This window comes from Pempheris klunzingeri, chromosome 9 (genome assembly GCF_042242105.1).
Source record: "Pempheris klunzingeri isolate RE-2024b chromosome 9, fPemKlu1.hap1, whole genome shotgun sequence".
NCBI classification, from domain to species: Eukaryota; Metazoa; Chordata; class Actinopteri; order Acropomatiformes; family Pempheridae; genus Pempheris; species Pempheris klunzingeri.
Window position 1 is genome coordinate 16008840 of NC_092020.1, and position 22159 is coordinate 16030998.

Sequence of the window (22159 nt, forward strand, 5' to 3'; positions counted from 1 at the left end):
TTCAGCAAGTAAGCACTGTCCGGAAAAACAAAGAAACTATACTTTATAAAGACTGTAACTTTGGTAGATACCCACTTGATTTGGCACTGCTGCTGCTCACACCAGGGTTCAGCAGAACTGCTATGATCTCCAGAAACTACTGTGACAAACTGACCAACCATCCCTGCCAGTTGTCACTACGTCACCGACCCTCTAGACCAGAAGAGAGATGTGGATTAATTTCACTGCAATACTTTCTGGTGTGACCAAGCCTAAACTCAGACAGCTGAAGTTTCATATTAGCTGCAACTACTATTGTTGGAGTCTAATTTTTCACAGACTGACTGTGGATTTCAATCTCCTCTCTTACACTAAACTTGCTTCAGAAAAGGATCTCTGATATGGACAAGAGACACAATTACAACAACCGACAACTCTTTCAGTGTACATGTAGGCGTGCGAAGATAGTGTCAAGATGTGAACCCATCCTTTAACTGACTGGTCAAACCTTATCAGCAGCAAAGTGGTGAGATCCTCTTTTGATACATGATACAAACTGTACATCTCCAAACCTATCTACAAAATCTACAGTGTACATACATGTGGGTGTCTGATGTCTATGGCACAGTAACAAATGTGCAAGAACCAAAATCAAAAACAGCTCCAATCAATCAAATAAATTATATCTGATCAAATACAAGAAACCAACTGAGAATCTAATAAAATAAAGCCTCAAATGATTTTTTGGTAAATTCATCATAGAGCTAACCACTGAGCGTTCATTAGTGTGAGACAGCGAAGCAAAGCAGCAGAGGGAGGAGAGAGGGAGCGCAGTGTGTATCACCATACATGGAGCGGAAACCAGCACAGGTTAGACTGAGTCATAGACATGTGCTCGCCCCTACTCTCTCTTTCTCTCACTCCCACAAACACACACACACACATATATACATATACACACACACATATATATACATACACACACACACACACACACACACACACACACACACACACACACACACACACACACACAAACAGGGACATCAAGATGAGGACACACGTTCATATTCACAGCTTAAGTCTCTCACATACACACAGACACACGCTCACTATGCTTTCACACAATTTTTGTAAACACCTGCGTTCTACTTAAACACATTCAAGTGTCCATAAATAAGCCACCTCAAGAATAAAAACAGGCCTCTTTTGGCTTCACCCTTTTGGAAAACATGTCAAACTTATCTTGACAAGCACTTGTTTAGAAAAGCATCAACTAGGCACTGTTTCACTCAAAGTAGGCTAGACCCAAAAGTTAATTCTGAGTTACTAAAAACTGAACAGTCCCTTTGGAAAAGTGGTTGTTAACTTCAAAAAACATCAACAAACATCACTAAATCACTACCTTTGTACCTAAATATACAGGTTGGTGCAAAGTGTCAGCATTGTGATGGACAGCAAAGTCTCCACACGGTAATTAGAGGATAAACTAGTGTCCATTAAGACATTTTAGATCCACAGTGGAGGTGTTTATTCTGCCAGTGCAGGCCCAGTTACCTGCACACATATACAGAAGTCCATGAGTGATTGCAGCACTTTTTAAACTGGTCCTGTGTGGGTCTGAAGTGCTTCTGGTTGCTAGCGACTGGAGTACCCCTGTGCAGCAGCTGTCATCCATCACTGAGGTTAATTGTCAAGCCGCAGTGATCAGTTCTTTCCACCACATCTGTAGACAACCAGTATGCAAAAACATGAGACAGTAATTTAGTCTGGGATACTCAAAATTAGTTTGATCAAATATAAAAACAACATCAGTAATTGAACACAACTTTTTCACTTGTTTCCAAGAACTGCATGTAGACATGTGACCATTTTTAAATGATAAAGTCGGGTCAGAAGAATAAATTCAGCCTACTAACAAGTATCAATGAGCCACACCTTTGCACTTGGTGGCGTGCCGTTAGATTGTGATGAACATGGTTATTAGAGTACAACAAATGATTATTTTCATTATTGATAATCTGCTGATTATTTCTTCGATTAATAGATTGATTGTTGAAAAATAATGGAAAAAAATCCCTATCAAAACTTCCTAAAGTCTAAGGTGATGTCCTAAAATGTCTTGTTGTGTCAAGACTTTTACACACATATTGTTATATTAAAGCCTATTCAGATATGTGCAAAGTTATTGTGACTCAACACGCTTTTTGGATTTCTTAGTTCTTGAAACATAAAATCTACTACTAACCTACCTACATCAGTTTTGCCAGTGTTTAGGAACAGGCTCTAGAGGTTACCTGTGGCTGTGTTTCAATCAGTCTCCTCCTGTCGCTGGTCTTTTGGAGGGACAGGTACAACAGTTGTCCCCAACAAACCTCTTCTCACAATGTAGGGACATGAGGGACCACTGGGGATGTCCGCGAAACCTGGTGGACAGGAAGAGATGGAGGAATAAATAAGAGGATTAGGTGAAAGCAGATGAAGGTCAGTCCCCATGAAGAGCACAAAAAGAGCTGAGAAAAAGTTACCTTTCATGACGACTTCCGGCAGTCCATAGGGTTCATACTCTGTGTCGTCAAAGGCGGCTGACAGCTGTGTCCTGTTACGGCGGATTCTCTCAGCCAGACGGGCCGGGTCCGCCGGGATGGGGAAGGAGCCTGAAAACAACATTTTGTCGCCTATCTCCTCCTGCTCACACAATGCCACAGGAGAGACAGGAGGAGATTCCACTAACTCTTCTTCATCTTCATCCTCCTCCTCAGTCTGTGTGTATGCAGAGTGGAGTTCAGATGCTGTTGGAGGACTGGAAGGATGCAATCTCTCCTCTGTTTGACTGCTGACACTTCTCATTTCTGTTCTGAAGTCTCTGTCTGAGGAATCGCTGGTTACTCTAGAAGTACCTGGTTTGGTCTCAGGATTTCCCATGAAGCACTCTGCTGTTTTGGTCTGCTTTGGCCCTGAGACCTTTTGGGAATCTTTGGCAACACGTTGTTGACCCGTTTTCTCAAATGACACCTGGATAACCTCAGTGTCCCTCTTCTCTTTGTTTTGCGTTTGACAGGTATTTGATTGATGCAAGAGGTTTATATCCTGGTTTTCTTTTTCAGATTCCTGAATGAAATACATAACAATTTAAGGTTTAGTCATGAATGTGTGCCCAAAAATAAAACTGAACGAAAGCATTTACTCTATTTTCCCTCATAAAGACAAACACTGAGGACAGACAGGTGCTCTCTGTTATGACACTATAAACGCTGTATTTTAAAAGGTCCATAATTTCCTAATAATTCCATAAGAAGTTTCTTGTGAAGAACTGTGCAATTATAGGGAATATAGTAATTTCCTTAAAATAATAGCATTATCTAAGCACCCCTAAAATACAGTCATATTCTCCATACAAGCTGAAGTGTGTGCTTCCCTCTAAAGTTAGATTTCATATTTCATGTTCATGTTCAGACTCTGGGTTACACTCATTTAGAATTTTATTCGAAGTGTATCAATTTAATGTGCTATACATTTTCTCTCTAAGAAGAGAAAACTTCTTAGGAAAATCAGAGGAAGTTTAAGGACCTGTAAAATTAAGCGCTCTACTCAAATATTTGAATAAACCTTGATATATAGAGCATAAAACAAACAGTGGTTGGGTGATTAAAAAAAAAAAAAACCTTGTCAATCTTGGCAGTGTCCTGATTGGGTTCCTGAAGTGTGGCAGTCTTTTTAGAGGGGTGGACACTCTTTGGTTCAGGAAGGTTGCTGTGCTGCAGTCTTGTAGTAAAGCAAGACAAAAACAAAGTTGATTCAAAGCATGCACAAAAGAAGACAGCAAAGGTTTCTTCATAGTCATACTGAACTGTGCATGTATACATAATCCATCCAGTTATTGTTATATTTTCATGGCTTCCCTAGCCCTGGTATGAGTGTGTTACCTGGAGAACAACATGCGGCCCTGTAGTTTGTTGGAGGAGCAGGAGAGGAATAACTCATCTTCTCTGAGGACTGTCACATTACCAGGGCTTTCCTGGAGAGGTGCCTGAACCTGGTCAGTTGGACTCAGAGCCCTGCTCTGGGTCGTCTCATCAATCTTCTGCTGGTTCGACTGGGACTGTCTGACAGCAGAGATCTGATCCTGGGTCTCAGAAGGGAACTGGTCAAATGTCGGGGCTGGTTGGGAGGCCAGTCTCCACAAAGCAAGCTCCTCAGCCTGCTGCAGGGTTTCCTTGGAGAGAGCCCGTAGCTTCATCTGCAGCTCCACCACCTGGACAGGGGGGGAATGACAGGACAGACTTAACATACTTTTAATAAAACTTGCTTCAGAATACACGAGTAACATGCAAGTCAATCTTTGCACGGTAGTTCGGATAATTGGGAATACTTTTGTTATTAAACATTTAGAGGAAAAGAAACTACACTGATGTTTTTGATTATTGATGTAATATACTGTACATTTATAAAATTGAGAGAAAGGATGTGAATCCCTGAAGAAAAGCAACAACTACACGTTCCATTATACACTATATTTAAACTCCATTATATTTTATTTTCTCACACAGACAAACAGATTCTCACTCTTCTTCAGACAAGTCACATTGTTGCTGTGATATAAAGAGTTCCCTACCTGTTGCTGTAGGCGGTCGATCTGAAGCTGACACGCTGCATCGAGCTCTTCTTCAGCACTTGTGGTCTTCCTAACTTCTCTTTCATCTTCGCTCCTCTTCACGTTCTGTAGCAGTGGCCGTAGTGCCTCAGTTGTGATGTCCCTCTGCACACTAGATGACCTCTGCTCCACTGAACAGGACAGAGCAGCATTTTCTGTGTTGACTGGGTCTTCATGGTTTTCACTGGCCGTTGGTAATGCTGGGGTGTTGCTGTCTGAGACAGTCAAGCCCTCTGTTCTTTGTTTCAGCAGTTGATTCTCCTGTTGGAGAGCGAGCACTTCTGCAGTCACGTCTGCTGTTCCTCCATCTTGACCGCACTCAGTCCTTATCATCACAACAGCAGAGTCGTGGTTTGGGGTCTCTGGTTGACCAGCATCCCTCTGTCCATTAGAGTCCCTGTTTGCTGGTGAGTTTGTTGTGAGGAAGGCGACACACTCCTTTTCCTGGTTTGGCTGAAGCTCTGAGATCTCCACAGACATCTCTTCTAGTGTCGTTTCTTTTTGTTCCCCATCTTCTACCTCTCTGACCCTCACCTCCTCTCTTCCTTCCTTCTCATCCTCATCTTTTTGGGCCTTGAGTGCATCCAGCTCTTGCTTATAGCGCTGCAGTTCCTCTTCCTGGCAGAGTAGGGCACTTTCCTTCTCTTGCAGCTCAGCTAGGAGGCCAGAGATGTGCTGACTCTGCTTCTCAAAGGCCGTGGTTAACTGATGGGTCTGACGTGTCACCTGAGAAGAAAATTAAGATTAAAAGGACAGAGGAATAGAGAGAATATTGAAGAGCTACATGGCACATTGCACATTTTAAAAAGACAAACCAAAGAAAGAATTGTTGAAAAATCTTTACAGAAAACGTTCTGTACTTCATTGACAAAGCTCTGCCATTTGCTGTTGATTTGATAAAAGTCGACAAACCAACTAGAATTACCGCCTTGTGGTTGTTCGCCTTTGCTGACCTGACAAATTGCATTTTACATCCTTTTCTCACAGCTGTCTCAGATGGTTTTGGTGACAATTAACAATAGTGATGTTGGCATTTAGTTTACTTTATAACAGCACTGAGTGGCTCACTTCTTATTGTAATTCAGTTAATGAATCCCTCTGAATCAAAAATATCCTTTTAATAATACCCAAATATCATTCCTGTACATCACAATACCATTCTTCTATCTGAACACAAGTATTATGGTCAATAAGTGACAGTGACAGGTGTGCCTTTACTCGAGTGTGGTATGAAAATGTGTAGAGTATTTCTGATCAAAACTGGGGATCGATCGATTTTATGTTTGCCCATAACTATTCTTTGTGAGTTGACAACACACAATTCAAGTATTCTGATTTAGTATACAAATTATTTTCTTTGTATGTTACCATTATAAAGTGTTTAACTGAGGCTGGACAAACTAAATGTACTCATCTGTATATTAACCATTATTTACCTGGCTTTGTAGGACCTCAAGTTTAACCTGGTACTGGTTAGCACGTTCTGTCGCCTTTGCTTTCTCCTTCTGCAGACGCTTTACTTCTTGTGTCAAATCTGAGGAGTCAGGCTCATCGTTCTGGAGGTCAGAGAACGTCTTTCTGCAGTCTGACAGGGAAGACCCCTCCATATACTTTTGTCTGATGTCTTCCAGCTCAGAGGCCACTCGACCCGTTTGCTCCTCATCTGACAGAGGTGAGCATTCAGGATCTATTACTGTTTGCTCTTCCTTGATGAGATCTGGCGTTGCCTGAGATACAAGCATGTTGCGTTGGTTTGTGGATTTACAGAAGAGGAGGTGCTGCTCTGGCGAAGGGAGGAGCATATTTCCACAGCTAACTGTGTTGGAGTTGAGTTCATCATCATGGAGCGTCAGGTACGTCAGCGGGCTGTTGGCAAGTGAGAGTTTCTCCTCTTCCACTGAGTCTTCTCTTCTGCTTCGCTTTAGTTCTTCCAATTCAGATTTAAGTTCTTCCAGTTTCATGCTCAGCTCCTTCTTTACATCTATGTCTGTGTTGGTCATTTGGTTCCTCTCCTCTTCCTCTCTCTTTCTCTCTTCTCGTTCTAAAGCCAGCTGGGCTTTCACCTCCCCTAGCTGTTTCTTTAGCTGAACATTAAGCTCGATCATTTCACTCTCCCGGTCTTGTAGTGCTCCGTTTTTCTCCTCCTCCTGCTCCTCTCTCTCATTCTTTTCTCTTTCCTCCACTCTTCTCTTCAACTCTGTCTCCAAAGCAGCCATGGCCTTCTTTAACCTTTCTGTCTCAGCCCTCTCACTCTCCAGCTGTGCCCTCCATTCCTTGTCTTGCTCCCCCTTGTCCACAGCCTGGCTCGCATGTTTGCGGCTGAGCTGTTTGAGCCGAGACCTGGCTTCAGCCTCGGCCCGTCGTTGGGCTTCCAGGTCCTCCAGCCGTTTCTGCAGTTCTTCACGCGCATCATGTAGCTCTGATCGCAGTGTAGCATTCTCCCTCTTGAGGTCTTCAGAGGTCTTGGGCTGCTCAGACTTGGAATGATCAACATCCATGGGGGTGTTAGTGGGTGTACCAGCAGCAGAGTGAGAGGAACTAGAGAGTACATAATCAATTGTAGAGTGCTTGATTGTCCGAGAGTTGTCACTCTCTATCGCCTCATTTCTACTCTTGTTCTCCTCCTCGTTACTTGTTCTTCTGTGTCCTCCCTTTTCTATACAGTCAGAGTCTGGGGAGATAAGGACAGTGATGTGTTCTGAGTCGATGCCTTCTCCTGGCTCTCTGTCAGAGGGGTAAAATGCTGTAATCTCTGCCCTTCTCTTACCCATGTCCTCTCTCTCTTCTTTCCTCTGCTCGGCTACAGTGTCTCGGCTCAATCCCTTGATGTGAGGTGACGGTCGAGACTGAACAGAGTAAGAAGGCTGAGGGGAGAAACTCTGTCCAACAGGGCAAAACTGGACAGGATGTAGAAGAGGTGCTGGGGCAACCTTTTGCTCTGGAGTTGAAAAGCAAAGAGATGCAATCATCAGAATAAAAGTTGAATTTTTTTTAGCTACAGACCACACATTAACTGATAAATAAATAGGCTGACAGAAAAGCAGTAAACAAAGAGATTAACTTTCTTAAATTTCTTAATGAACATGTGCATCACTTTAATAGCTAATCTTAGTCTGATTTGAGACAATGGAGGAAGTATCATTAACCAGCAGGTGGCAGCACTGGGTAGCGACATTAGAGGGGAATTAACAGACAATGTACAGCTGTCACTGTACAGCATACAGTATGCGACTGTCAAGCACTCAGTCATTCAGACTCATCCACTTTAATAATTAATGCCCATCCTTTATTTTTCTTTACAAAATCATAAATTAATCAGAGCAACCGAGCCACCAGAGGACAGTGGTTCAAGATCCTGTGTCAACAAACGTTTTTGCTGCTGTAGTGTCTTGCAGCAAGACAATGAATCCCTACCAACTCCTGACCTCCCTGTGGAGGGAGGAAATAGAAAAAAATCTCTCTACAAGAACTCTAGTTCACTAACATATCAAATTAGCATAATTATTATCAGGACATATCCCGTGACTGGTAAATCTCATGGATGTCTCCCACCCACAGCTCCTTCCTCACCCTGCACTTCTTTGAGGAGACGAAGGGCGTCTGCTCGCTCCTCTGCCAGTCTCCTCCCCTCCTCCTCCAGGGCTCGCTCTCTCTTCCTGCTCTGCTCCAGACTCACTGCCACACCCTCTGCCTCATGCACCGCTTCCTAATGCAAGGGTAAAAAATGCAAATGAGGCAGACTGAATCCAGGGAAATGCTCAGATTAGTGAGTGATTTAGTTGACCATTTATTATCCATGACATTTTTCAGAATTTTGAAATATTCATCTTTTGAAATTAAATATGTCTACCAGACATATGTCCACAATAAGACATTTCTCACACACCAGTTTAAAACTTAGCCACTAATAACTATACAAGAAAAATGTATGATTCTGCTCATTTCGATATTTGCATAATGTTTGTATTTGTGCAGCAGGACTTCCACCACAAACAAACCAGCCACAGATAAAAGCAGCATTAGTTCTGATTTTGCAAGCTGGTATATAAGTAATGAACCTTCACAAACAAAAAACTCTGCAGGGTTGAAAAATTCTAATTCATAAGGACATTCATTTTTCTTGTGTTTCTTGTGCAAGTTCAGCACTCAGTTCTATCAATCAGTTCACTGTCCAGATTCAGTATTTTAAAGTAGGTTTTTTTCAAGTACAGTATCATACATCATTCCTTGCTAAAGTGATTGGTAGGGGAGGCAATGTAAGAAATTAATATCAGACGACTCACTTTTTAGTTCTGTCAAACATTCTTAATACTACAACTTCATCAAAACATAATAATTTAGCTGGATGATTGAAGCAACAATAATCTTCTCATTCATTTACAATTCACTTGTTCTTATGTCAGTCTAGATCCTAGACAGTCATATGGCGCATTGAGATGTTTAAAAATTTACAAGGTCATTATACACCCACTACTTAACTAATCAATAATTAACACATGAAGATTCACTAGACCCAGTACCATCACTATTGTGTCAGTGTGTGTGTATTAGTGTGTGTGTTACCGTCAGTTTAGCTTGTGCCTGTGCCTCCTTCTTATGGCTCTCTTGCAGCTGCACTTCTGTCCACTTCAGTTTCTCTTTCAGAGTGTCCAACTCTTTCTCCAACACCTGCTTCTGCAGAGACAGCTGGTAGAGGATATTATGGTTCAGTAGCTGCTCAAAAACAGGGAAAATGAAATCAAAGAGAATTGGGGGGACAGGATATAACAAAAACACAAAAAGGTGAGAGGTAAAAACAACAAAGAACCCATACAGAAATGAACAGCTGTTGTTGGAGGTGCAGGAATCAGGACCAGTGAAGGGAACGGAAAGCAGGAGAGCAATTAGCGATCAACAGCGAGCATAAGCTGTGTCTAACATATTGTCTACCTCTCTGGGGAAAGTAAAAGCTATTCGGCTTCCCACCAGTGCTCATTCCGCACACTTCACTGTAGTCTTCATCACTTCTGTACATTATCTCATGTCGTGGTACACATGAACAGTGCTAAAAGTTTATTATTTTTGTTTAACATTACTGGCCCAATTTCAGTAATCACATTACATTTACTAATCTAAATAAATGTTTGTTTTTAGCTCCATTGTTAACTATCTTCAGCCTTTTTAGATGAATTATACTTGTGTTTTATGCTATGCCTTCATGTACAGTGCAGTGTACATGAAACAGCAAACAAGGTGGTAAATATAGTTCATGGTGGCAATTCAATGCTGTAGGCTGTGTCCTTTAAAGATAAACTTTAAAGAAGACTTTTGTTGTGGTTATTCATTAAACAATTTCTGCCACTAATATGACCTTTGTTTTACAATATCTATTGGCACAATAATTGTAAGTATGTCCACAGCAGTCATTTTAGAGATTAAAGCGAAGTTCATGCCAAAATTAGTGTCCTCACCATATAGTTCATTACTGTGAGAAGTAGCAGGGCTGACTGTGTAAAATGTTTTACTTAATTCATGAGCAGTGCAGAGATGTTGCATGAAATATGTCTACGCAAATCAAATAAGTAGATCATTTTCAGTCTTCTGTGATAGCAGTCTTCTCAAAGGTTTTCCAGTTTTTTGGAAGATTTATGTACACGTTCCTTCAATGCAAAAGGCTGTGATAATATGCACTATCAGCAGTTGAATGACTTTGACCTTTCAATTCAACTCAGACTGTGTGTTCACCCTCTGTAGCCTTATCAGATGTAACAAGACAAGCTCTGTTTGGTTTACAAAGGACTTACGGTAAGGTTTTAAGGGGCACTGTGGGTAGAATGAATGCTCATTGTTTGAATTTTTACACTGTGTCTAAAAGCAGAGGAATTAAGGTTGGGAAAATATTTTTTTGTATGCATCAAGAGGAGACGTGTGCTGAGATTAAAATTTGTACTATTGTTCTGCTGATAAAAAATGAATAGCGCAGCATACCTTCACGTAAAGGAAATCCAGATAAAGAGAGAAAAATGACAACACCATTGCAACACACTCCTTTACATCCATGCAACTTGCCTCAACACACCTTCATAGAAATCTTCCATCTATTTTTACCCTCATCCCTCAGCCATGCCTTCATGCCTCTCTTAGTAAGAACTCTGACTACAGTATTTCTCACACACAAGTTATGAGCTTGTTTCAAACTTCCATAACCAAAGCATTCTGCAGCGCCAAACGTCAGTCACACGGTCATTACCTTCGCTGCTCAACCTTTCCACTGGGGAGAAACCGAGAGGAGAGGAGGACGGAGCGGAGAGGAGAGCAGGTGGAGGGAAAAGAGAAAACAGAAACACAGAGTGCACGAAAGTGAAACAGAGAGCGAGAGAAAACAGCAAGGGCAAGAAGCGAGCGTGGGAGAACAAGTGAGATAAGTTTATTGACCTTTGGTACAAATAATAAAAGTCCCAGGAGAAAGAGAAAGGGGAGAAATGATAGAGACAGAGAAAGCAGGAAAGAGAAACAGGAAATAGCTGAAAAAACAGAGCAGACATATCAACCAAAAAACAAAAAAAATGTACAGAATATCATTTTGGTCCCAAGTTTCCAGATCTGACTTAAAGGCTTTGTCTTAACATATGTATTAGTGTGAACATGCATATTCGGCTGATTGTTTTCCTTGTTCACATGTATGCTTTTGTGCATATGTGTGTACCTTGTGTATGCATCTACCTTGTCAGCCTGGGCCTGCAGGGCATTGTGAAGCGTCCTGGCCTGCTGGAGCTCCTGGTTGAGCTTATTCACCTCCTGCTGATGCTGCTTCTCCAAACACTGTCTCTCCTTCTGCAGCTCCGCCAAATCCTGGAGGCAACACAGGCACAGGAATGTGGAACAAATATATTTTTGTAAGGATGGAAGAATGGAGCAAAACATCCATGTCTGTCTCACCCTCTGATGTTGTTTCTCGAGCTCCTTAGAGCGTTGTTGGTGTTGCAGACGGCTGCTCTCTGCATTTTGCCTCTGACACTTTAGCTCCTCTTGTAGCTGCTTCAGCCTTTGCTCAGCACCGGATGCCTGCCACATAAAAAGATTATCTTTAATATTGATGATAAGACACCACTGGGGGCTATTATCTTCACTGCCATCATGATTTTTGAGTGTGTACCCTGATAAAGATACCGCAAGAACTGAATAGCAATTAGTCACATACTCAACTATTCAAACTTTGCAGCATACTTATGTCTGTGTTTATAAGTCACTTCTCTAAACCTCATATCAACTTGAAGTGCTGATTAAGGCACTGCAATTGACATTCAAACATTAGGAAAGCATTAATATTTTGAGAGCTTAGTTAATCTTAATTCCAAGGAGAGACTGGGAGAGGCTGCCAATTCTCCCACTAATTGTCTTGTTTGTTGTTTGCCGAGAAGGACGCGGTTTTTCCAGCTCAATCTTTTTTACGTTCCTGATAAAAACAGATTGTGATTGTTGTAAAATATTCCCAACATGTTTGTCATTTTCAGGCAAGTCAGAGAAATGAGGCAAACACCCATTTTGTGACAACAACAGGGCTTTTGTGAAATACAGAACATTAGCACTGGTTTGAAACACATTTGTTTGTAGTAGCAGCAGCAGCAGCAGCAGTAGTAGCGGTAGTAGTGGTACCACCACAGGTTATATCAGTAGTAGTAGGGTTTGTTTTTACCCGTTCACTCTGCTGGGCCATGTGTGTATGTGCCAGGCTAAGCTCATCACGGGCTCTCTGAATACTGAGCTCCCTGGCAGCGAGCTCCTTCTTGCTTTGCACCATTTCATTTTCAAGTGACTTTAAAGTCCTGGTCTTCGCACATAGTTCCTCCTCCAGAGCAGACACACGACTCCGAATTTCTGATAAAGATACTGGTGGATGACACACAGACACACACACAGATACAGGTTAATAATGCCATCTGGTTTAAAAACCAGGTGTCTGAAAAAAAACTAATTAATCTGAACACATTTTAAGTTCACCACCGAGACAATTTCAAAATTTCAATTAAATATAAATAAACGCAGGTTGACAACATCAATGGAAGCCTAGAAGAAAAGGGAATTAAGTCCTGTTGTAATTAGTAGATACAATATTGGAGAACATATAGCACCAACACTATTTACTATGTAGTAATGTGTTGCAAAGACAGTATATGCCTCTGATAACAGAGACATTTTCACATCTTTTAAGGCCTTAAAAGGACAGTACCAGTGTTTGTTCAAGTTTTAACTTATTCACTACAAATTATATACATATCATCACTGCCTGCTATCTTCCAGAAGAAAACAGTGGTCATATATACTGACTACACTGTTTAAGTCAAGAGCTTTGAAGCAAATCGGAGTTATAACGATATTTGAATCCCAGTGTAGGATTTCCAACTTTAAATGGGGAAACGGTTGTTGAGTGGGTGGAGAGCGACGAAGATACAGGAGACAAAATACAGGGAAAACAAATGTTTTCCTCTTATTATTTTCCAAACTGAGCATCAATATTATCAGCAAGAGTATCTTAATGTATTACAACTGACAAACCAACAGTCAGCGAGAGAGCAGCAACACATAGTCAGTGTCTTCACAAATGGGGTCAATCTATACCGACTGGTTTATTGACAGTCACAGCTGTTGCTCATGGATATCAGGCTGCTAATTTCTAAAGCCATGGAGGAAATCAAATTTCTGTCTGATATGTTGTCCAGTATCTTTTTCCTGTTCAACACTGTTCAACTTTTTAAGTGAAGACCTGCAACACAATGAACTATCCATAATTATTGTCACCATCTTCACACATGTGAAACAAACAAAACATCATTCTACAAAACATCACTAATACAAATCAGTGTTTTGTAAAGGGCTTTTTACCATTGACTGTAATATCTGCATTAATATATACTTCTCTGTCGCAGATTTAATGCTAATCACAATTTGTTGTCCTATTAATCAAAAAAGAACCCACTGTTTCAATAACCTACTGTTCTGTGATTTTTACATTCAAAATACATAAGCAAATCTGATCAACGTATACACATGTGACTTAGAATACAACAGAGAAGAGCATGATAAAAAAAACACAGCAGCTCAAAGCACACAAAGTAAACTCTGCAGCTAATAGCAGCTAATAGAAGCATTTATTGTTTCACATTGAACTGTTCCCTTCCTCCTAAACAAACACACACACACGGAGTAGAGTGGAGAGAAAGACGAGTGTTATATCACTAATCTACAGTGTACTAGGAGCCAGTCTACATCATGAAGCCAGCCTGGGGGCAAGCAGAGTAGTTGAGCCGGTGATCTCTACACAAACGATTATGTAACAATTGTTGCTGAGGTTAAACACAGTATATGCGATGCAGGATGATCACACTGTGTCACGTCTGCTGATTTTGCTGAGGTAGTCCCTTCAGAGATAAAAACTAACTCAAAACAGATAACATTTCATCATTTGGTGTTATTGCTCAGACAAAGATCACACTAACAACAACACTAACTGTCAGCCTTATTTCCATTGTAAATACATTGGACATTTTTAAAAAAAATAAAAGGAGGTAAGGAAAGCTACTTTATATAATTTGGTTATTGTCAACAAATCCCATCAGGAGAATGGGATTTATGACACTAGACAATGAGAAAAATATAAACACACACTAGCCTCATCATTTCGGGCTTTCCGAAATCACACCCAAACTAGTTTTTCTGAGTTAGCTTTGTTTATTATGAATCCAGCTGTGACTGAGCTTTTGCTGCTGTGGCCCCTAGGCTCTGGAGGAGCCTTCCTATTAGGGATGGGTCATGATTTTTGAATATTCAATCAATTATTAAAAAAAATCTAAAAGTTTATGACTATCATTTTGTTTTCCTTTGTTTTTAATGGTGCCTGGTAATATGCCTGTCAGGATCAGTAGAATTCTTGAATCCTTAATTTTGAATTCCTGAATCGTTGGGTCTCTCTCTTAATTAAAGAGTTTGGTCTAGACCTTCTCTTTATGTAAAGCGTCTTGAGATAACGCTGTTATGAATTGGTGCTATATAAATAAAGATTGATTGATTGATAGAATAATCTGGGGTGCTGAGGTAAAGTCAGGTCTCTGTAGATGTGGGCACTAACAGTCTTGCTTAGGCAGTCCCATTTCATCCAGCCAATCTTTGCAAACAGACATTAGCTAGAAGCAGCCGTAGGTACTGGCTGGGTTAGCTAAGCTCTTATTCCAAGTGGACGGAAGATCCATGGCCAGCAATCGACTTAACGTCTGCTCTAATCTTAACCAACTTGTAATTCTGCCACATGTAGTGAGGTAGTGATCGGTAGGTAAAATCCCTAATATTTATATCCTCTAAAACGTGAATGCTGTGCAAATTTACACACAAGGCAAACCAGCATAACTTCAATGATTATTCAAATGATTGGTCAGGGTGCTTTTATACACGCTGATCTCTTATGTTGAACATAACCTGCTGGAGCAGGTTAGGTGTGCAACATTAGTTACTATAATGATATGCCCCAATAAGAAGTGAACCAGCGTTGTAACTCTGAAGACCAAGTTAAACCTGAAGTTACATTCTGCCTAGTAGTACAGGCCTCTGGTCTTTGTGCAGTTATCCAGCTAAATTCATTAATCCTGCTTTAAGGGACAGGCTGCCGGGTTGAGCTATGTGTGTGTATATTTACGAACTGCAAACAGGCGACAGCCAGCCGGCCATGTTACCAAGGAGACCATTTAACATCCCCACTCACTGTCTGTTTCTGCCCTGTGGTCCTTCTCCTTCCCACAAACCCCTTGCTCCGACTGGCCTTGGCTGATGACATTTGTGTAGGGTGTCTGGGGAGAGGGCGGGGATCGTCTCTTGGCTGCTGGCCTGGAGTCATCCCGTTCCCATGGAAACGCAGCCATGGGAGTGGAGAAGCAATCCGATTGGTCCGATGGGTGGCGGTGAGGTGTGTTCTTGTGTTGTTGTCGAGGCAGCGAGGCTGGGGCCACTTCAGAGAACTGGAGCTGCTGCTAAAGGGAGGAGAGAAGGATTAGATAAAGAGAAAACGTGTGAGAGCTTGAGCCTGGAGTGGGTGTCAAACTATAAAGAACATTTTTGCAGAATTTACAGACAATAGGCTCTAGTGTTCAGGCTTTTTCCACTTCGACTTAAAAAGCATTTTACTGAAGAATGACTCATTGGCGCTATATTCATAATGGTTTCTGAGTAAAAATTCAAGAGTACAGCTTCACTGCACATTTGTGATTATGACAAACACTTTCTGAACAAAAGAAAACAGTTTGGAAGTTGAGAGAAAAGTCACAGATCAGGTGTGAAGAGTAAAGGCAAACTGTCAAAACAGTAACAAGTTTTTTCTTTTTATTTCCATTTGACCTGTAAAGAAATGCAATACAGCACGATGGAGTTTAGCTGTGCACAAGTGGGAATAACTAAGTTTGGTGATGTTCAATATTTTCCTTAATGAAAATGAATCCCATGAAAAGATCAAAATCAATCTGGTGCTCCTTACGAATACTGTGTATCCAGGGCCTCACAGTGTATTCTTCCACTGTTATCTAAAAACACAGGCGCTTTGTTGCACTAGGTGACATGTTCCTTGATTAAAATGCACACGGGCACTATTGTTTGTCTGATTTTGGCCTTTTAATGGAATTTCTTGACAATCAGAAAAGCATAGAATAATGTCTGCCTTCTCCTTTGACCCAATTGGCTAAAGAGGGTGTACCTTGCTGTTTAACAAGGAGTCATGGCAACAGCACCATTATTAATTAATCAGTGGAAGAAAGAATAAAAAGAAAAAAAACCCTAAAGAATTAATTGAGCTCCGTTTAACTGACATGAATTGAGCCAATTCCTAAAACTAAAGAACTGTAGCTTTAATTAAGACCACATTAGTCTTGAACTGAACTAGCCTATGCATAGCTCAGCTTAAAAAACATGCTGGTACTTACTCGAACATGAAGCGCCCTGGTCTGTCCTTCATCTCTGTGCCCTGGCCTCTCCTCCTTTCTGCTCTCTACAGGGCAAAAACACAGCATTTGGGCAAGACTTAGAGCATAAATCCAATCACCAAAGCTGAACAGAAACAACAGCAGTGAAGAACCCAAATGGTTTACTGACGGGAGAGGAAAGAAATACAACAGTCCCCAGAGAGTAAAGGGTTGGGAGAGGATGGGACCTGAGGGAGTTTATTTATAACCTCTCTGCTCATTTAGGAGCTTTGCGTTTTTTCCGTTTAACTTTCCAGACTATACAGTGCATTAATGAAAAGATAAGAACCACGAGAGAGAACAAACACAAGAGTAACAGAATTACAGGACCGTACCATTTTGCTCCCAGGGCGAGGCTGTATTCCAGCAGGGTGTAGAAAACAGGGTAGTATCTGCTGACCTGCTGCTGTTCTGCAACTTATCCACCTCTGCCTCCAGCCTGCCAGAGAGAGAAAGATGAAGGAGGAACAGGGGCAAAGAGTTCAATGTGGGCAAGGGAACAGACACATTTTCCCCATGGACTCACTGGACATCAATCAGTCATCATCTTTCAAAGAGTTCACACAGCTTTCCACATGTTTAAAACGTGATCTTTTTTGATGTTGTATAAGGCTTTAAGATCAGTTTTCCAGTATTATCTGCTAAAAATATCCAACATTAGGTTATTCCTATTTTAATCATAAATTGTATTGTACTGCTAAGTTTAATTTAAATGGCAGCAAGGTTAATAGCAAGGCCCAAAATTCTGATGTCATTCATGAGAACATAAAACCCCATAAAAAAAAGTCAACCAACACTCTTTAAAAATAGAACAACTGACAGAGAACTTAACTGTCCCATAATTTCCACTGGCTCTAACCTTTTGACTTCCTGGGTGAGTTTGTTGTTGACGGTGCGAGCAGCTTCTAGTTGGCCTTCAAAAGAGCACACCAAGGCCTGCTTGGTCTGAAGATCCTGGTTGAGACGCTCCCTGCTGGTCACAGCTGCCTTGGCCTCCTCTCGAGCACTCCGGAGCTCCTTCTGCACAGACTGGAGCTCCCCACGCATCTCCTCATACTAGGGAGGGGAGGGGAGGAGACACGAGAGGGACCAGTTCATATTTTAGGATTACAAAAACTGAAAATAACAAATCCTGTTGAGAGACAATTGGCTGTGCCGATATATTGCAGAATCATACGTTATCAAATATGTATGTAACTTAATATTTATAGATATGTGTCTTTTTCAACTGAACTCGCATGAAGGTTCACGCTAAATGCTCATATGTTGAATGAAGAAAAAAAAACTAAATTTAGGTGACACCAAATATGATAGTAGTGAACAACCAACCAGACTTTATCTGGTTCTACCTAGTTGATAATAATATTTATCTAAGTTGTACTTAAAAAAAGTGCCATTATCCATGATCAAAATTGTGTCGTCAATCAGACTTTAAGTCCATCTCTGAAGTAAAATGACCAAAATACATGGTTCTTTATAAATTAAACTATCCAAAATCTATCACACACTTTATGTCAGCACCTCAGTAGTGTGAATATACAAATATGTTTTACAATATTTTGTCATACTCATCAATGTTGAGAGGAACAGCAGCATGTAAGTAATACCCAAAAACCAACATGGCTGCTTGTACCTTCACAGTCTGTTTTTCGAGGCTAGTCTGGATGTTGTCCAGCTGCCACTGTTTCTGCTTGTTTTCTCTGGACAGTCGCTCCTGATGGACCTGCAGCTCCTTGACCTTTTGCAGGACTCGTCCAGACAGCCCCACCGTCCAGTCCTCCTCAGCCCAGCTCATCTCCCTCTGCCTGGGCCTAACAGGGTGGGAAAATAACGTCAGCACAACAGGTCAAGCGCAAGTTAATTTTCACTTCTGGATTTTTAGTTTGCCTGCATTACAAGACACTAGAGCTGCAACAATTGGTCGATTAATCGATTAGTTGTCAACTATTACATTAATCACTAACTATTCTGATTGTCATTTCTGGTTTCTTTATTCCTCTACGACAGTAGACTGAATATCTCAGTTTTGTGGACTAAACAAGGCATTTGAATCATCACCTTGGGTTTTGGGAAACAGCGATCAACATTTATCACCATTTTCTGACATTTTATTGACCAAACAACTAATTGATTTATGATGGACATGATCAAGAGATTAATTGCTAATGAAAATAATTGTCAGTTGCAGTCCTATAAGATACCCTGGTGACAACAATCCCTTTCTATTTTAAGGACAACTTAGTTCCTGAGAAGTTAAGGTGGCTGATCGTGTTTGGCATCCATGAGACAGACAATGTGCCAGCTGACCTCTCCTATTCCAGCTCGACAGATCCAGAATCAGACAGCTCCTGGAGGCATAGGAGCCAGTAGCTGGAGTGACGAAACCAGCAACACACAGAGTCTGAAACAAAGAGGAAGTACAGGCCTGTTAAATAAGGTGCAGGTAGTTCTATGTCAAACTGTGTTGCGACAGAGGATCCAGTCCATACTGCATGTATCTAAACATGCTTCAATCATCTGTGCCTGTAGCTGTGTGACTGTGTAGCTCTGTCTTGAATATGTTATGTTGCTAAGGCTTTGGTCCCTGAGGGAGACACTGGTTGTCACCGCTGGGCAGCTGTGACTCAGTGTTTTCCAACACAGACCGCCTGCATGTTCCAAGAGCACTTCCAAGTTGAAAATAAATCCTTTTTCTCTCAAACTTCTGCAGTTAAATCTACAAACACTGTATTAACACCAACAAATATAAAGTAGTGTTAAAAACGAGTGTGTCGGAATGAAGAAAAGCCTGATTAAAAATGATTGCCTGACCAAACCTGTAGAGGTTAATTCTGAACTAAGTTTTGACATGCACTCCAGCCTCAAGGCCATTAACACCATAAATCCAGTCATATGGTTTCTGTCAGAGCTCACAGGTTGTTGTGACTGTTTAGCTGTTCATTAAAACAAGAATGGCAGAAATCCTCACCCGGGTGGGTGTGATTTCATTAGGTTAACATGCTAACCCTTGCATTAATGAAAACAGTTAACGGTTAATGAGATGGTTAACGAGCTGCATTTGATAAAGGGCTGCAACTACCAATTTTCATCAGTGATTGATTTATCAATTCTTTTAATTGTTTAATTCAGAAAATACTGAAAAAAACTTTCCAAGCTGACAATATTATATATTGAGAATATTAGTCCAAAACCCAAATGCATTTAATTTACAACAATATAACAAAGAGAAAAACAGCAAATCCTCTCATTTGAATAGTTGGATGTCTACAGAAAGTTTGGCATTTTTCCTGGACAACTAAGTTATCAGTTGTGAAATTGTAGCCAATTAATTTTCTAGATGTTTCAGCTCTTGTTTAAAGAAAATATTTTAAAATATTGAAAAAATACAACATGAGGCAAAACTCTGAAGCACATACTATGTACTTGTAACATCTCTCGTTGAATCCTGGTGGCTGGTGACCTTTGTTAAGTGTAACACTCCTCCCTGCTCATTTCCCATGTTTCCTGTTTATCTACTGTACATTTTGAAATAAAAGGAAAGATGCCAAAAAAATTATCTTAAAAAAACAAACATCTGACCAAAGAGACAGTAAGAAAAAGGCTAGCAGAATCAATCATATGTACATTCAATAGTTCTTTTTCCCCAAACAACCAGACAAAGTGGAAGGTCTTACAGACACCCTAAATAATCACACTGTAAAGGGAAAGACAAACATGTGATTTTGTTCAAGATGCAGACCACAATGGATTACAACATAAAACATGTCCACTCCATTGAATAATACCATCTGACACAATTGCTTTGAAGGTAGGAGGATTCAAACCCCCAATAAATAAAAGTAATAGGTAGATGTATATTACATGACAGCAATTGCAGCTGTGCTGCAGTACTAACTAGCTTTAGTATTTTGACCATTGCAGTCTGTCGCCTTTAGGCAAACTAAATAAAGAAACTAATCGTCCCTTCTGACTAAATGTCCACTAAGCAGGAGCAGGTTGAGGTTAGCAGACAGAGGAGGCACAGCTCCAGGAGTTGGACCCTGGCCTGTGCTGCACCAAAGTCTGGTCACGAGGTTCAGGCTGAACAGGAGACAACTGACAACTACCAAAAAGTTGAACTTCAACTCAACATCCACCATGAACACCTTAAGTGAGTTAGGCCAGAACCGCACCGAGCTGAGTGTGACTTTAATGTCGTCTGTTGGTTCAGCGGTGACTGACTCACTGACAACTAACCTAGCAAAGATGCTACAAGCTAGCCCCGCGGTAAAGCTACTTACCATTCACTTTGGGCAATTACAAAGGGCGCCAGCCGCCAGGGAGGCTCTGATAACCCGCCGATTAACACCAGCGAACCGTGTCCAGGTCTTCACTGTCAGAGGAGCGGTTTGACCGGAGCTGACAGCCGACACTGACTAACACTAGCTGACACTAAGTGGCCGTTTTCATGTCTGGGACAATACACCGTGCGTCTCGTGCAGCTGACAAGCCAACAGATAGGGAGCCGTTGTGGCACGAGGCGGGCGGAGCGGGGGTTAGTGACGTAGCAGGGTGATGTTTGGGATGGGTCCTCGCGCGGGTGTGATCCTCTGGTGACCTCTAGCGACAAGATGGCGACGCGACCACAACATGACAGCAACATGACCGCAACATGACCGTAACAGGACAACAACATGACAGCAACATGACCGCAACATGACAGTAACATGACAACAACATGACAACAACACAACAACAACAACCCGACAGCAACTTGACAGCAACATGACAACAACATGACAGTAACATGACAGCAACATGACAACAATATGACAGTAACACGACAACAACATGATAGCAACATGACAACAACATGACAGCAACATGACCGCAACATGACAGTAACAGGACAACAACATGACAACAACATGACAGCAACATGACAGTAACAGGACAACAACATGACAGCAAGACAGCAACAACATGGCAACATGACAATAACACGACAACAACACGACAGCAACTTGACAGCAACATGACAACAACACAACAGCAACATGACAACAACACGACAATAACATGACAGCAACATGACAACAGCATGATAGCAACATGACAACAACATGACAACATGACAGTAACATCACAGCAGCACCTTCAAATACACACACATCTTTATTTATTTATGTATATATACACACATATTTTAATCTTATTTATATACATAGGAGAAGTGTTTAGAAGAAATGGTCAAATACTTTAAGCAGACAGAGACAAAAATTATCATTTATCATTGGCGTAACAGAAGGACTATAATTTCCCTTGTAATGGTCCCCAGAGTGACCATCAGGTTATGGTAGTTTGAAAAAATCAGTGACTCCACCTACTAGTTTTTTGCTTGTTTTTTGTTTGTTTGATTGTGGTTTCTGTTTTCTTTGAGAGAGAGAGATTTCAACCTCTGGAAAAAAACTAATAAGTGGACCATGTGGACCACGCTGTTGTGAATTGGCGCTATATAAATAAATAAAGATTTTTAAAAAAGTAATTTTTTGTTTGTTTTGTCATTTCC

At 41.1% G+C, this 22159-nt stretch overlaps 1 protein-coding gene across 3 annotated transcripts; it reads right to left on the bottom strand.

The window, feature by feature from the left end:
* Nucleotides 1-1177: 1177 nt before the first annotated feature.
* LOC139207317 (centromere protein F) lies at nucleotides 1178-21075 on the bottom strand. Of its 3 annotated transcripts, XM_070837000.1 has the most exons (20): nucleotides 20892-21075; nucleotides 18919-19012; nucleotides 18245-18422; nucleotides 17471-17667; nucleotides 16947-17050; nucleotides 16573-16637; nucleotides 15366-15630; nucleotides 12309-12502; nucleotides 11552-11677; nucleotides 11336-11464; nucleotides 9197-9319; nucleotides 8204-8339; nucleotides 7401-7571; nucleotides 6070-7304; nucleotides 4595-5359; nucleotides 3906-4234; nucleotides 3645-3744; nucleotides 2508-3090; nucleotides 2277-2405; nucleotides 1178-1705 (listed from the first exon to the last, which is right to left on the bottom strand). In XM_070837000.1, the coding sequence occupies exons 3-19, from the start codon at nucleotides 18404-18406 to the stop codon at nucleotides 2290-2292; spliced, it is 4800 nt and encodes a 1599-aa protein (XP_070693101.1). In that variant the 5' UTR covers nucleotides 18407-18422; nucleotides 18919-19012; nucleotides 20892-21075; the 3' UTR covers nucleotides 1178-1705; nucleotides 2277-2289. The 3 variants fall into 3 exon arrangements, with proteins under 3 accessions (XP_070693101.1, XP_070693100.1, XP_070693099.1); XM_070836999.1 differs by having other exon boundaries at nucleotides 6070-7571; nucleotides 15366-15627; XM_070836998.1 differs by having other exon boundaries at nucleotides 6070-7571.
* Nucleotides 21076-22159: the final 1084 nt, after the last annotated feature.

What these genes read in the sequence shown, in the direction of transcription:
- LOC139207317 (XM_070836998.1), bottom strand. Translation starts at nt 18,406, where the DNA reads ATGAGCTGGGCTGAGGAGGACTGGACGGTGGGGCTGTCTGGACGAGTC. An exon ending in CCAGGGCGCTTCATGTTCGA is followed by an intron (nt 15,631 to 16,572) that starts GTAAGTACCAGC and finishes TCCTCCCTTTAG; the next exon opens with CAGCAGCTCCAGTTCTCTGA. An exon ending in GGCCGCATGTTGTTCTCCAG is followed by an intron (nt 3,745 to 3,905) that starts GTAACACACTCA and finishes CTTTACTACAAG; the next exon opens with ACTGCAGCACAGCAACCTTC.